Below are 12,065 nucleotides of genomic sequence, written 5' to 3'. Positions count from 1 at the left end.
GTCCCCATCACTATAGTATTATCACAACTGATGAAATTTCATCTACAAATTCGTCACAATTTTGAGATATCCCTTCAATAGGCATGCCATCACGACTTCATATTGTTTACAGAACAATATGTCGTACGTTTGTCCATGGAGGTAAAAACAGACCTCCATGGTTTGGCCTAACAAGATATATTTCCCGGAAAACATGATTTTATCATGTGCGCCATGTCACTGTTTTTTTCGTTTTGTCTTCAAAAGGGGTGGGTATGGAGAATATAGTAGGGCTATAGATGTCAAACCAGAAGCTAGAACAGAAAGTGGTAGTATAAGTGTAGTTTATATTTCACGCAAAGAGGGTGGAGGGGGTGACACTGTTTGTGGAATATCCGTGACCCTTAATTGACCCCATGTTGGAAGATAAGTCAAGCATAACGATGACCTCGTACTACTGCTGAGTTTACATCTATCCTATAGTCTAGGGTTGACTTTCCATCATTGTCTTAACATGAACCACTGGATACCATATTGTCTTATTCACAATTGGAAGACAAAAAGTCTTCAGGGTTATGATGCCGATTGTATGTAATAATCAATACGTACTAACAGTCAAATGACTAATGCATGTCCGTATAGTGTTTATGGTGGGAAATGTTTCTTAGTCTGGGTAATATTATAGGTTGTATCATAGGTAAGGCCTCCGTTTCCATTAGCCAATATGTACACATATAAGTCAACGACAAATCACCAGGGGTAAAACAAAAATGAGATGAGGGGTGGGGTGGGGTGGAGAGGGCGCTAGTAAAAATTGAGAACAAATGGCGTAATCCGTGCAGTTTCTATGTTTAGTCTTTACAAGTTGGGGTGGGGATGGGGGTATACAGTTCTAGTAATATATTTATTTATTGTGTTACTATGTGAATACTGAAGTACTGAAATGATAATTATCTTGAAACTTGATACGAAATGTATATAGGAAGTTAATGAATGTACTTGGTAATTTAATTTATGATTAAACGATTGGAATATCAACGCCTAGTAAGAGTTAATAATCATATCACCATCTCGTATTTCGATTCTGCATTCTTCATTTATACAGTAACATACAAAACAGCATAAATCCTTCATTATTGTAATATTTCTATTGCCATGTCAAATCTTTCAATATCTATATAAGAATATATACATATTCATGCATTCTTTCCTATAGTTTTGTTGTAACAGCGTCACAGGCCCAACAGAGCCGATGTACTGCGAAAGCAAAATGGCAACAGAAATAGATTATTCTTTGTTATTTCATTGACATAATACAACAAGAAAAACCATCCCTTTGAAAACAGCTTTTAATTTTCATAATATATCTTTCATTATAATTTCTTTTCATTGTACAAAAAGGTCACCGCAAATGAAAAAAAAAATGGAAAAAAAATAGAGAAAAAAAAAATAACAACAGAAATTGTAACGAACACTGCACCGCAGTCTGGTACATTAACACAACAATAAAAAGCCACGAAGAAAGCACGGGGAGGAGGGTCAAAGGTCAAAGAATCCAAAAGTTCACAATCCACACCGATCAAACTAGAATGACTGATTAAAACATGTATTTGGTTTGAAATGCACTCACTGAAAAAGCCGAAGCCACAAAACCACACTTGAAAAAAAGAACTACCACATCAGTCTAAAAGGATTGGACAAGCATCGCACCTTTTAGCGGGGCCCTTTATAGGCTTCCATCTGCGAGGGCTGTGCCCTCGGAGTGGGGAGAGAACGACAGCTTGCTACATATTGTTCTCTCGTGACTTTTCACCTCGATTTCCTGATGGTGGAAGTGATAAAAAACACATCGGTTGGTTTCTAGAGATCACACTTGAAGGGTGGTGTGTTGGTTTTTTTTAATGCGTTTCGTCTCACAGGCTGTCCTTACTACACAATAATTAGGGGTACCAACTTACCGCTTAATTTAATTTTACATCTCCTTAAATACACAATGAGTATGGCAGACAGGAATCTTTAACCTTTGAACCCTCCAGAGTTTTCCACGCATGCGCACAATTTCCTACACATTCTAAGCAAAACGATGGTGTAAGCTTAAAAAACTTTTCAGCACACCTCTGTGTGTTATATTTAGGTTGTTTTCATAGTGACATCCGGATCCCAATCAACTTTATGTTGGTTGCATGGTGTAGCTGACACCAAAAGTTTGGTGTTGCAGCTCGTCTAACACCATCGTTTCGAAAGCAAAACAAAGACTTCCCGACATTCCTGTCACACCGTCAACTCATGCCACATCTATACATCATACATAAACAGCCATTAAAATTATGTGGTGTCAAGCACCATAACACCAACATAACACCGATGTGTCCCTATGGTTTGTATCGTATCCCACAGGTAAAATATAAAGCTAATCGAACCGTGAACATATTTCACCCCTCCCCCCTTTCCCCCGGAAAATAATGTTTTTTCCCCCGTGTATATGAAACCTTTGAGGTAACAAAGCCACTTCTAAGATAATTTCAAGTGCATCTGGTGCGCAACCAGATCTTCATCTTTGCGGACAAGGGGTTCGGTATAACCTGGGTCGGCGACATGTTTTAGTCTTGTTTGTTGTTTGTCCAAGGGGGTGTGAAAGAAGGTGTGTGTGTGTGGGTGGGTGGAAGAGGAGGGGGGGGTACGGTAGGTATAACCTGGGTCCGACGATATGTTTAAGTCTTGTTTGCTATTTGTCCAAGGGGGCGTGAAGGAAGGTGTGTGGGTGGAGGAGTGGGGGGGGGGGGGCTGCACTCTTAAATACAATGTTTACCCTACAACATCTTATAGCTACACTACTGACATCGAATACGATTGAAATATGTTATGCAGTAGTGCATAATCTTACAACGGACAAATAGAACATACATTTTTATTTAGAGGGTAGTTTCCTCAATTCATATCATTAGAAAATGAAGACTTTTTTTTACCTGCACGTCACTGTTTGCCATCGTCTTGCCATGGTAATGGGAGTCTAAATGATTTGAGGTAACTTTGCACTATTCAGAACCCACTACAAGGCTATAGCCTAAATTCACCACTCTATACTTTACATCATGTAGGCTATAGACAAGACACAGTGTGAGTCCATTGTCATTAAGTGAAGAAAGAAAAAAAAACAGCGACGACAACACATTATAATACGAAGCTCTGCACGTGAACTTGAAGGTTGAATTACATTGGGCAGAGCTCACAAATAACCATGAAGGAAAAAAGACCCAGGTGACAAACTTGTGTCCTTCTTAAATAGCAGCAGATAGGTCGCGCGTATGGAATAAATTTCATTTAAAATATATTGGCCTAGTTGTGATAGGATTATGATAGGCGTCCCACCTTCTTGTTCGAGTTAGTTAAGCATCTGCCTGGTTATTGTTGTTGTTCTGTTATAATTGCCCAATGACGAACACCACGGTGGGAGATACTGCAGAACAAGGAACGCCAAGGGTTCAAAGACTCACAAACCATGTACGCCTAGTTGTCCAATCTTGATGTACGGGTTATGATGATGATGATGATGAAAACTAGCTCACGTGAGGATAACGTTTCCCTATGTTCGTTCCTAATGTAGTCTTGGATTCTATAGATATCAGAAGTCTTACATTGTCTCGTGAGCATTCTCTCAAGAGGGGAATTATGAGTAGCATGTATGATAATTACATTGTTGAAAATAGAATTATCTATACAATAAACAACAGCGCATGAATTGGGACATTAAGATGAAAATAATGTGCGTTCTTTTAAATGATTTATTTATTATTTTCATTTTCTGTTCTTTAACTTTAGTTGCTATGTAAGTCTGCTTCTGTGCGAACGTGGAAAATGGCACCCATACACATTGCCAAATAGATATATCCAACGACGCACTGTTGCGAATGATAAAGCTATATAGCCACTAAAATGCAGCCTCAGTGTAGGCGGGTGCTTTCAGCTTAGAAAGAAGCAATTTCTCTTCATATTGCCTAAGATATTGTTTATATATTTGAAATCAATTTGGAGAAGATCCAAATCTTTATAAAGGTTTGTAAATCATTTATCATGCTTCAAACAGAGGTATTGATTTTCTTCCACAATATTCCATGCTGTTCCTAATTCATGTTATTCATGTTGAAACATCATTAATACCATCGAGAACGTTCAATATTAGGTCATGACCTTTGACCGCAGAGGAGGTCGTCAGGAAACGTAAGACAGTCGATCGTGACGTTAACTATCACGAACTGTTTGTGGTAAGGAGATATGAAAGTTGATCTTTGGAGAAGTAATCCATTCTCTTGAATTTAAAGCTCTCCATTACCACAAACCTCGGCTGGTGTGCAAGCTTTCCTCGTGTCAGGTTGTGTCTCAGTGCGCCACTGTACTTCCAGGGGTACCCCGACTCACGCAGGGTACCCAAACTCACGCAGAGTACAACTCAATTATATACTTTACTGTTTCAATTTTAAATTATGACAAAAACAATTTCCTATCCTAGTTTTCCCATAAAATTATGTGATATTCTATGGAATTGCAAGGGCAAAAACAAAAGTATTTTACGGTAAAAAACACAAATCAACAATATCAGAACTGAATCAAATGGTTTTCATGTCGTTTGATCAAACAATTCGTAAAATCAGTTGCTGTTCTCCATCAGGAACACCTTTCAGTTGATTGCTACATTTTTTTATTTGTAATTTCATATAAACTCCCCATTGTCAGCACACTTTATGTAAAGGGGCTAGCCTTTTACCTGCTATATATTTCTAGCAATTCGTATCTATGACATTCTAGTCCATCTGAAGCCTCAAAGTCGTTCCCATATATCTAAATTGAGGCTGCGTTGGTCATCGAGCCAGGCTGTAAATTCCACTTCACTTTCTAATCAATTTTATTAGTTGTAAACGCTCAACACTAAAACGGGAGACACACAAACACTATCGTTACATGATCATTGCGGTACTATATATTATTGTCCATTCTCGCGTTCGGTGTGATGTTCATTGTCGATGTTAGCGAAGAGACTCATCCAACACTTCAAACTGGCATTTTGATAGTCGAGCTTTGAAATATTTCTTCAATTAAGTTTTATATCACTTCATGACATCTGCCATTCTTTTAACTTCGAAATCTAGAACAACCTCCCGCAAGAGCTGTCTTACGGAGCCGAAGCAACAATAACTCTTCTTGCACCACCTTAGTAAACGCATGCAGGCTTATAAACACCCGGCATAATACCCAACTGAATCTGCGAAACTAATTATACATTGCTACCAATTTTAAAATCTCTTCATTAACTGGAAGCTCCGGGGCAGCCCCGACCTCTAGATACAACACATGTTGTCAAGTTGAACAGTCGAATGTTTCCAAAGGGAATTAGAGGCTTGACCGATGTGTAATTGACAAAATCATCAGCTATGATTGTATTTATGGAGCCTATAGTCTACAGTTCATTATAACTATAGCCTACCGTAGGCCTATGTTAGCAACTTAGCACTGTTAAAAGCCTGTAGGTTTCATTACGTTGAAACCAAACCACGGATGTACACTTGACAAAGAATCCGTCGGGTAAAATTGTAGACCATAAGCGAGCTACTTAAAGCTCCATTTTGTGTTGAGTAATAACTAACTTCGTGTCACTCGGACGAAGCCATGTACAACTTACTTTCACAAAATCGAATACCAGTCATTCTTAATAAGAGACCAATGTCGTTATACAAACTGTATTATTGCTCCCAATTAGAGAGTATTTGTCCGTTTAATCCAATACATTTAAAACAAATGTTCCAAAAATTTGTAAGGTAGAGTGAATGTAATTTTCTATAACTAAATCTCTAGAATACTTCTTCAACACTGAAAGCACCTCGGTGTAGGTCTTAATGTAATTGTTATTACATAATGTCAATATGCGCCATCATCATGACATGCATGTGCAAAATGTAAACGTTTCAAATGTTTTTGCTATTTCTGCGTTCCAAGGAAGGTGTAAAATATGCGGGTGCATTGAACTGCATTAATTACTAGATAGACAATGCTACCGATCCACTGCTGATAGCGAACTGTTCAAACTTACAAATTAGTTTTCCTTGCTGGAGGTAACACTGTCTCGCGTGCACAGTGTTAGCATCGATTAAACCAACCACAGGGTATACTATTCTTTCAATTTTTGGAGAAAATCTAACCAAAACAAAAGACAAAAATCCAATATGAGCTAATTTAGCAGATCAGATGACTTCGTAGGCATATTCGAGATTTCATACTTCATGCAATGTAGGCCTACAGTAGTGTTGGGAATGTGAAATTCATCTTATAGTGAAAAGAATTTGCGTAGTGAAGTCACCACATACGCGGAAATTGTCACCTGTGTATGTTGATCTTTACTTGACGGATCCAAAGCAAGTTAGCTAATAGCCATCAACGGTTTGCTACTTCAACGCGCAGTACAAACGCAATTGTAGAGAAAACAAATTGATGAACTACGGAAATAAAAGCTACAATGGGTATTTGGCGGGGGGGGGGGGGGGGGTGGTTGATGAAGTGGCAAGTAGGAGGTATAAAGAATATGAGTAACCAAGAGCACAGATCTGTAAAGCTTCGAGCTAAACTGGTTCTTTCTTTTCGTTACAATATACTTGCTTCTCACTATGCTGTACACCTAACGTTGTCCTTGATAAATACCAGATATTATATATATATATATATATATATATATATATATATATATATATATATTTATATATATAAATATATTTGTGTGTTATTGGCGAAGTCACGGCAAAATAACTTTGCTATGATGGAGGAGAACAGATAAATATTAAAAGAGGAAGGCTGTACTTATTCCAAAGAAGAAATTCTTCAATTATAGATCTGCCCTTGCCCCAGACGACATACGTAAACAGCTGCAATGCTGAGGCTAGCGATCCTAAAGCATAGTTGAAGAAGGCTTTAGAGAAGTGTAGATTTAGCTAATCAGGTAGTAACACTGGGGTGGGTGGAGGTGGGCTGGTTTGGCCTGAGGTGGGGTATAAGGAAGGAACGTCGACCGCGATAACCGGAATAGCATCTTGTTCACAATCGACATTGTAACAAACTGCAGTCTTCGTATGATCATTATTATCGTGAAGGAAACTTTGGTCACCCAAAGAGAATGCAATGATAAAAGTGGCAAAAATGGGACCAGTGTACACCGAGGATATCCCGAAAGAATATACAGAACAAAAAAAAAAATCTGTCGTGTATTATAAGGATAATAATAATAGTAAAAGACTCACCCATACGGTGTCTGCAGTAGAGCCTGGGTTGGTGTTTGCCTTGCAGCTGTCGCTGTTGGTGGTAAAAAGCGAAAATCAATCAGACCTGCGAAAAGTAAGAAATAATCATTATACATGAATGAGTCCTGCCATTAATCTAACTGCGCATGATCAAGACGCAAACCTTCCGACAACTATCCGTAATTTTCACATGTATAGCCTATACATGTAAAGCCGTGATACGGTTGATAGTAGCTGGTTGTATTCCTGATGAAACCTTTCGAGAGTGACTGTACAATAGTCATGGTTAATTGATAATGCACTTTAAATTCACTGTCCTCAAATAGACAGTGTTGTGTCACTATGAAATGGATTTATATTCACTCAGAAAGATTCATGTTCTTACTTAACTTAATGACACACCAAAGTAATTTCGATACGACAAGTATTATATGCTAAGATATATATGTACATCCAAAATGAACAGTCTTGGCGAGAGGGGTGAGGGGAAGGAGGGAGGTCAGATCCGATGGCCCGGGTCAAGAAGGACTCTGGAAAATGGGGAAAGTCATTGAATATAAGGGTTAAACAATAATGTAGTCTCATTTTCATACGAAAGTCACTAATTAAGGTAACTGAGTATATAAGAGGGCCCTGTGACGCGATTTTCGACGGGTACAACTTGGCTGTCGACGCCTCTGGCATGATGCAGGATAGATTTCTTTCAAGTGTTATTGGTCGAAGACTAGTACCGATGTTTGATTGAACAAGTAATGACTTGTTGATGTTTGAAACGTCAGGAAGATTAAGTTCGTGCGTTCGTCTTTCCAAGAGCAAACGGACTAGCAAAATAGTGTGTAGTTATATTGTTTTACTGCCGGCAAGACAAAGTGTTTGTTGCAAATTCGTGCTGAGGTTGTGAGGAGATATGTAAACGAGGCTACGAGTAAACAAACTCAGACATTTATTTGCGACGTTCTATGAGTAATAGATACGAGTAAAAATAAATTCATTGGATTATCGCTTAATCAATTGTATGAAGCCAAAGCCATTGCTACCCACGCGGCATATCAGACGACTGTTCATATTCTGTCAGTTTATACGCAGTCTATTGAGAAGATAAATGCGGAAAGGTTGTAACCTAATAGTGGCAGCAATTCATGTATGAACTATACTATGGATTCACTGACTAACGTGCATTATGGTGCATTCACCAGGAAGGGGATTACAAGTTACGAGACTGTGGGTGGGGGGGGGGGTCTTCCTTTCCTCTACAATCAACTATCTCTCTTCATTCTATCTCTTCAACACTTCAACTATCTCTTCTGACGAGCTTTCGCCAGTCTAACAGACATGGGTGCAATCACCATTTTATTTATTTTTATGGAGGAAGGGCTAAGATGTTACGCCCGTCGTGGAGGGGTCTTGCGTGAAATTTGTGTACGATGGACGGTGCTTGGATGCGAAATGTTGCAATTGCAATATTTTGCTTATAGTTCTTAAACAATGTTGAAGAATTATGAACACTTCAGGTTGTACTGAAACATGTAAGTGATACATGATGCACGCTAGGAATTGCTGTTGTTCTTTTGTCTGTCGGTTGGGGGAGGCCTTGGATTTTTTTAGGGGGGGGGGGGGGTGGGGTCGAAGCCCTCCTACTCCAAGAAGTTCCCGAACAGATCTACATTGTTAGATCTATATATTGTGATTTTCTTTCATCGAACTAAACACGTTGTCAGGTGCAGTGACGTCATGCATGTCCATTCAACACGTACTATTTAACAGAGGCGAGCACAACATATCCAGTATATCCTATGCACTCAATGTTCAAATTATGTCAACAATGATCATATTTAGGCTACTACATACGGCGTGCCATAAAGTAACAGATGACACTTAGGTCATCAGTTACGTATATCTTTTCCAATTCATACAGTAGTACAAACATCGATAAACATTCGTGATTATTTCAATTATATTCAAATTTATTACTTTAAATGTCTTTCTGTATGAAGTTCAATTGGCACTGCCTGATTTTGCTTGTGTATCAAGTAGGCGTTACGATGGGTCTTTGTACTGATAGGGGGATCACTATTGTACTTTATTTGTACAGCCATGTTGGTGTTCATATGTAAAGAAACATTACCATTGTAAACAATACTAAATGTGTTACTTGTGGTATACAATTTGTAAGTGATAATTTATCGAGCCCAAACTGTAAGAATTTAACACATATTGCTAGTGACGTGGTTGAAATGTCATATGACCCCACAAGGTGTTTGTACGTCAAGAATGTGTTTATATACGATACCCTTCGACTTTCATGTTTGATTTATTTAGACGGGGTCAAAGGTCAGCTGATGTCTTTCTTAGAGGGGTTTCTCGCAAAAACTATGGGTATGATATTGAGAACGGTGCTACGCATAGTTAGAAAGAGAACGACTTCAGTTGTGCCAAAGGATTACCTACTAATTGAGAACTCTGCTTGTGTTATGTGGGGGATGGTTAGGTTGTATATATGAGATGTATATATGTGGTGAACATGTCCGCTACGTGATCGTCCATGCATACACTGATGAGAAGGATAGGCTTGTTATACGTTATGTTGAGATATACGTAAATATTTAGGCAAGAAACTTTATAACCAAAATCGCAGCAAAACGTATTGACTGACAACGAAGTAAAAAATACACTCTTTGAGATTGAACACACTGACAATTATTCTGATCAGTGAAGTTCTCCTCAGAGGTATCTGTCAGTAAATTCATGCAATACGTATTTTCGTTTTCTGAAAGATTTTCTAAATTAAAACTACAAATCATACAGATGCAAAACCTATGCCTACTTGTCGAACTAATTACATGTATACCTCGGCACAGACCGGATACCAGGAAAACAAGTTCGCTTTGTGGACAAGTTATTCTGTTTATTTTGTATTAACATGTCCTCCACTTTTCGCCAGTAGCGTACGCAATGGGGAGGCCGGGGGGTCCGGAGAAAGGGGAAGGTGCCATCCCCTATCGTCAGTCGTATGAAAATGTTTCAGTCGGTGTTTACATACAAGCGAGAAGAATTAGACCATTTATACGTTTGGACAGCCACCTCACAGAAACGTTTAAGAGCATCTCTTTGGACAACCTTGAGCTTGGACCTAATCTGTACAGGTTGTCTTAATCTGACCCAGAATTGACTGCTTAACTTTAAACTTTTCTTCTGGGGTAGAACCCCGATACCTCTTTCATGAACATCGGCTTCAACAGCCTCGGAGCTAAACCCCTTTATAACATCCTTGATTTGCCTCTAACTCTTCCATACAGATTCTAATTGAATCAGTCGGAGGAAAGTTAGAAGCCTCTGTCCTCCCCACCCCTCCCCTTCCCCTTCCCCTCCCCAACCCCCTCCCCCACACAAACACTTTGAGATATTTTGCAGCTGTTCAGCAACGTGTCTCATTTACCTTAGTTAAGCCACCATCAATTTTGGTCATGAATTTTCGTCACAGCCACCATGTTGTTATCTCTGAAGTGATGTGACGAGATGCCAATGACCTTATTGGTTTTCGAATTTTTCTTTATCATGGCAAACAAATTAGTTTATTTCATGTCAAATATCAATCACTAAAATCACGGGAAACTCACTTAAATACGTAATGCTAAAGATAGCCCCTTGTAAGCTGTATAGATTGACTGATATAATTATCTTGCTAACGAGGAAAACGTCATGTTTTTCAATTAATTAGAAGAATTGAAATGATATCACAATACGAAGATTTTCTTCTAGTGAACCAATGAACGTCTTTGTATCCATAGTAACATAATAATATGATGATGAACGTATCTATTTATTTATTCCATTTGATGTAAACATAATATTGAATTGCACATTTTAACTTTTTACAATACGTAAATCACTGTCGTTAAAGAATGCTGATTTCATTCGGCGGGCTCAGGGTAAGTTGATATTTGGTAATTCGGCAAAACACATTCGTTTGTTTATAATCGATGAAACAAACCTTAGTTCAAATAGGCTATATAACATAAATTCTATAGTTGATACATAACCATGTAACTGTGGGTCAGTACCTCTAGGTCAATTCTATATATGTTATCCATTGTGAATTATGAGTTATAACTCATGTGGTCTCCCCCCTGGACAGGACAGTCAGGACACAAGGGAAAAAAGATGGCCTTCCGGAGCGATATATTGTTATACATCACAGAAGAGGTGACAATAGGTGATATACAAAGGTTATCCAGTAATGTGCATTACGTGTCAAGCGGCCCGACATAGCTTCCACGGTGTGTGAACTGGGGACATAAATATGGTACAAAATAACAAGAAAAATTGACCAAGAAAAACACTTTTACGTCCTCCTTGCCTACGTGGTTGGTATCTCTCAAGCATTAAAGTCTATACAGTAAACTGACCAGGCCAACGATTTGAGTTCGTCTGATTTGCATATTCATGTCCGTATAGATCGTTAACCATCGTTATATTTTAGCCTATTGTGACGACTCCAGAATGGTCCCACGCAAAGCCGTGTAGTGTGGCATGGGCTCCTCCCTCCATGTGTGCAGTCATGACAAAATATTTATGAACAACTGAAAGGCAAGTGTTAAAAATAAATGAAACCTAGCTATGAATATTCATATTCTTGAGTTTAAGACGTGAACGTTTTTTTTTCTCGGAAGACACTCGGGAGTAAAACCAAACATCTGTTGTAACTGGCAATCTTCCACAATGGATTATATAGGCCAGATTGAGACGTAAATACAAGAAGATACTGTGTAAACCTCCAGGGGTCTACAAGCAACGCCTTTAACTGTT

At 38.6% G+C, this 12,065-nt stretch overlaps 1 protein-coding gene across 2 annotated transcripts in view; it reads right to left on the bottom strand.

Annotated features, from left to right (window-relative positions):
• The window catches only part of LOC139984358 (RNA-binding protein 24-like), an 86,691-nt gene that overhangs the window by 36,996 nt on the left and 37,630 nt on the right, over positions 1–12,065 (bottom strand). The window contains exon 3 of one of the 2 annotated variants that reach the window (XM_071998238.1): positions 7,260–7,344. In XM_071998238.1, coding sequence (XP_071854339.1) covers positions 7,260–7,344 — 85 coding nt within the window. The remainder of the gene's footprint in view (positions 1–7,259; positions 7,345–12,065) is intronic. The other variant, XM_071998239.1, reaches the window with a different exon arrangement.

This window comes from Apostichopus japonicus, chromosome 17, assembly GCF_037975245.1.
Source record: "Apostichopus japonicus isolate 1M-3 chromosome 17, ASM3797524v1, whole genome shotgun sequence".
In the NCBI taxonomy this organism is placed as follows: Eukaryota; Metazoa; Echinodermata; class Holothuroidea; order Aspidochirotida; family Stichopodidae; genus Apostichopus; species Apostichopus japonicus.
Note: the sequence above shows the minus strand (reverse complement) of the source record. Positions and strands in the feature narration are given on the sequence as shown.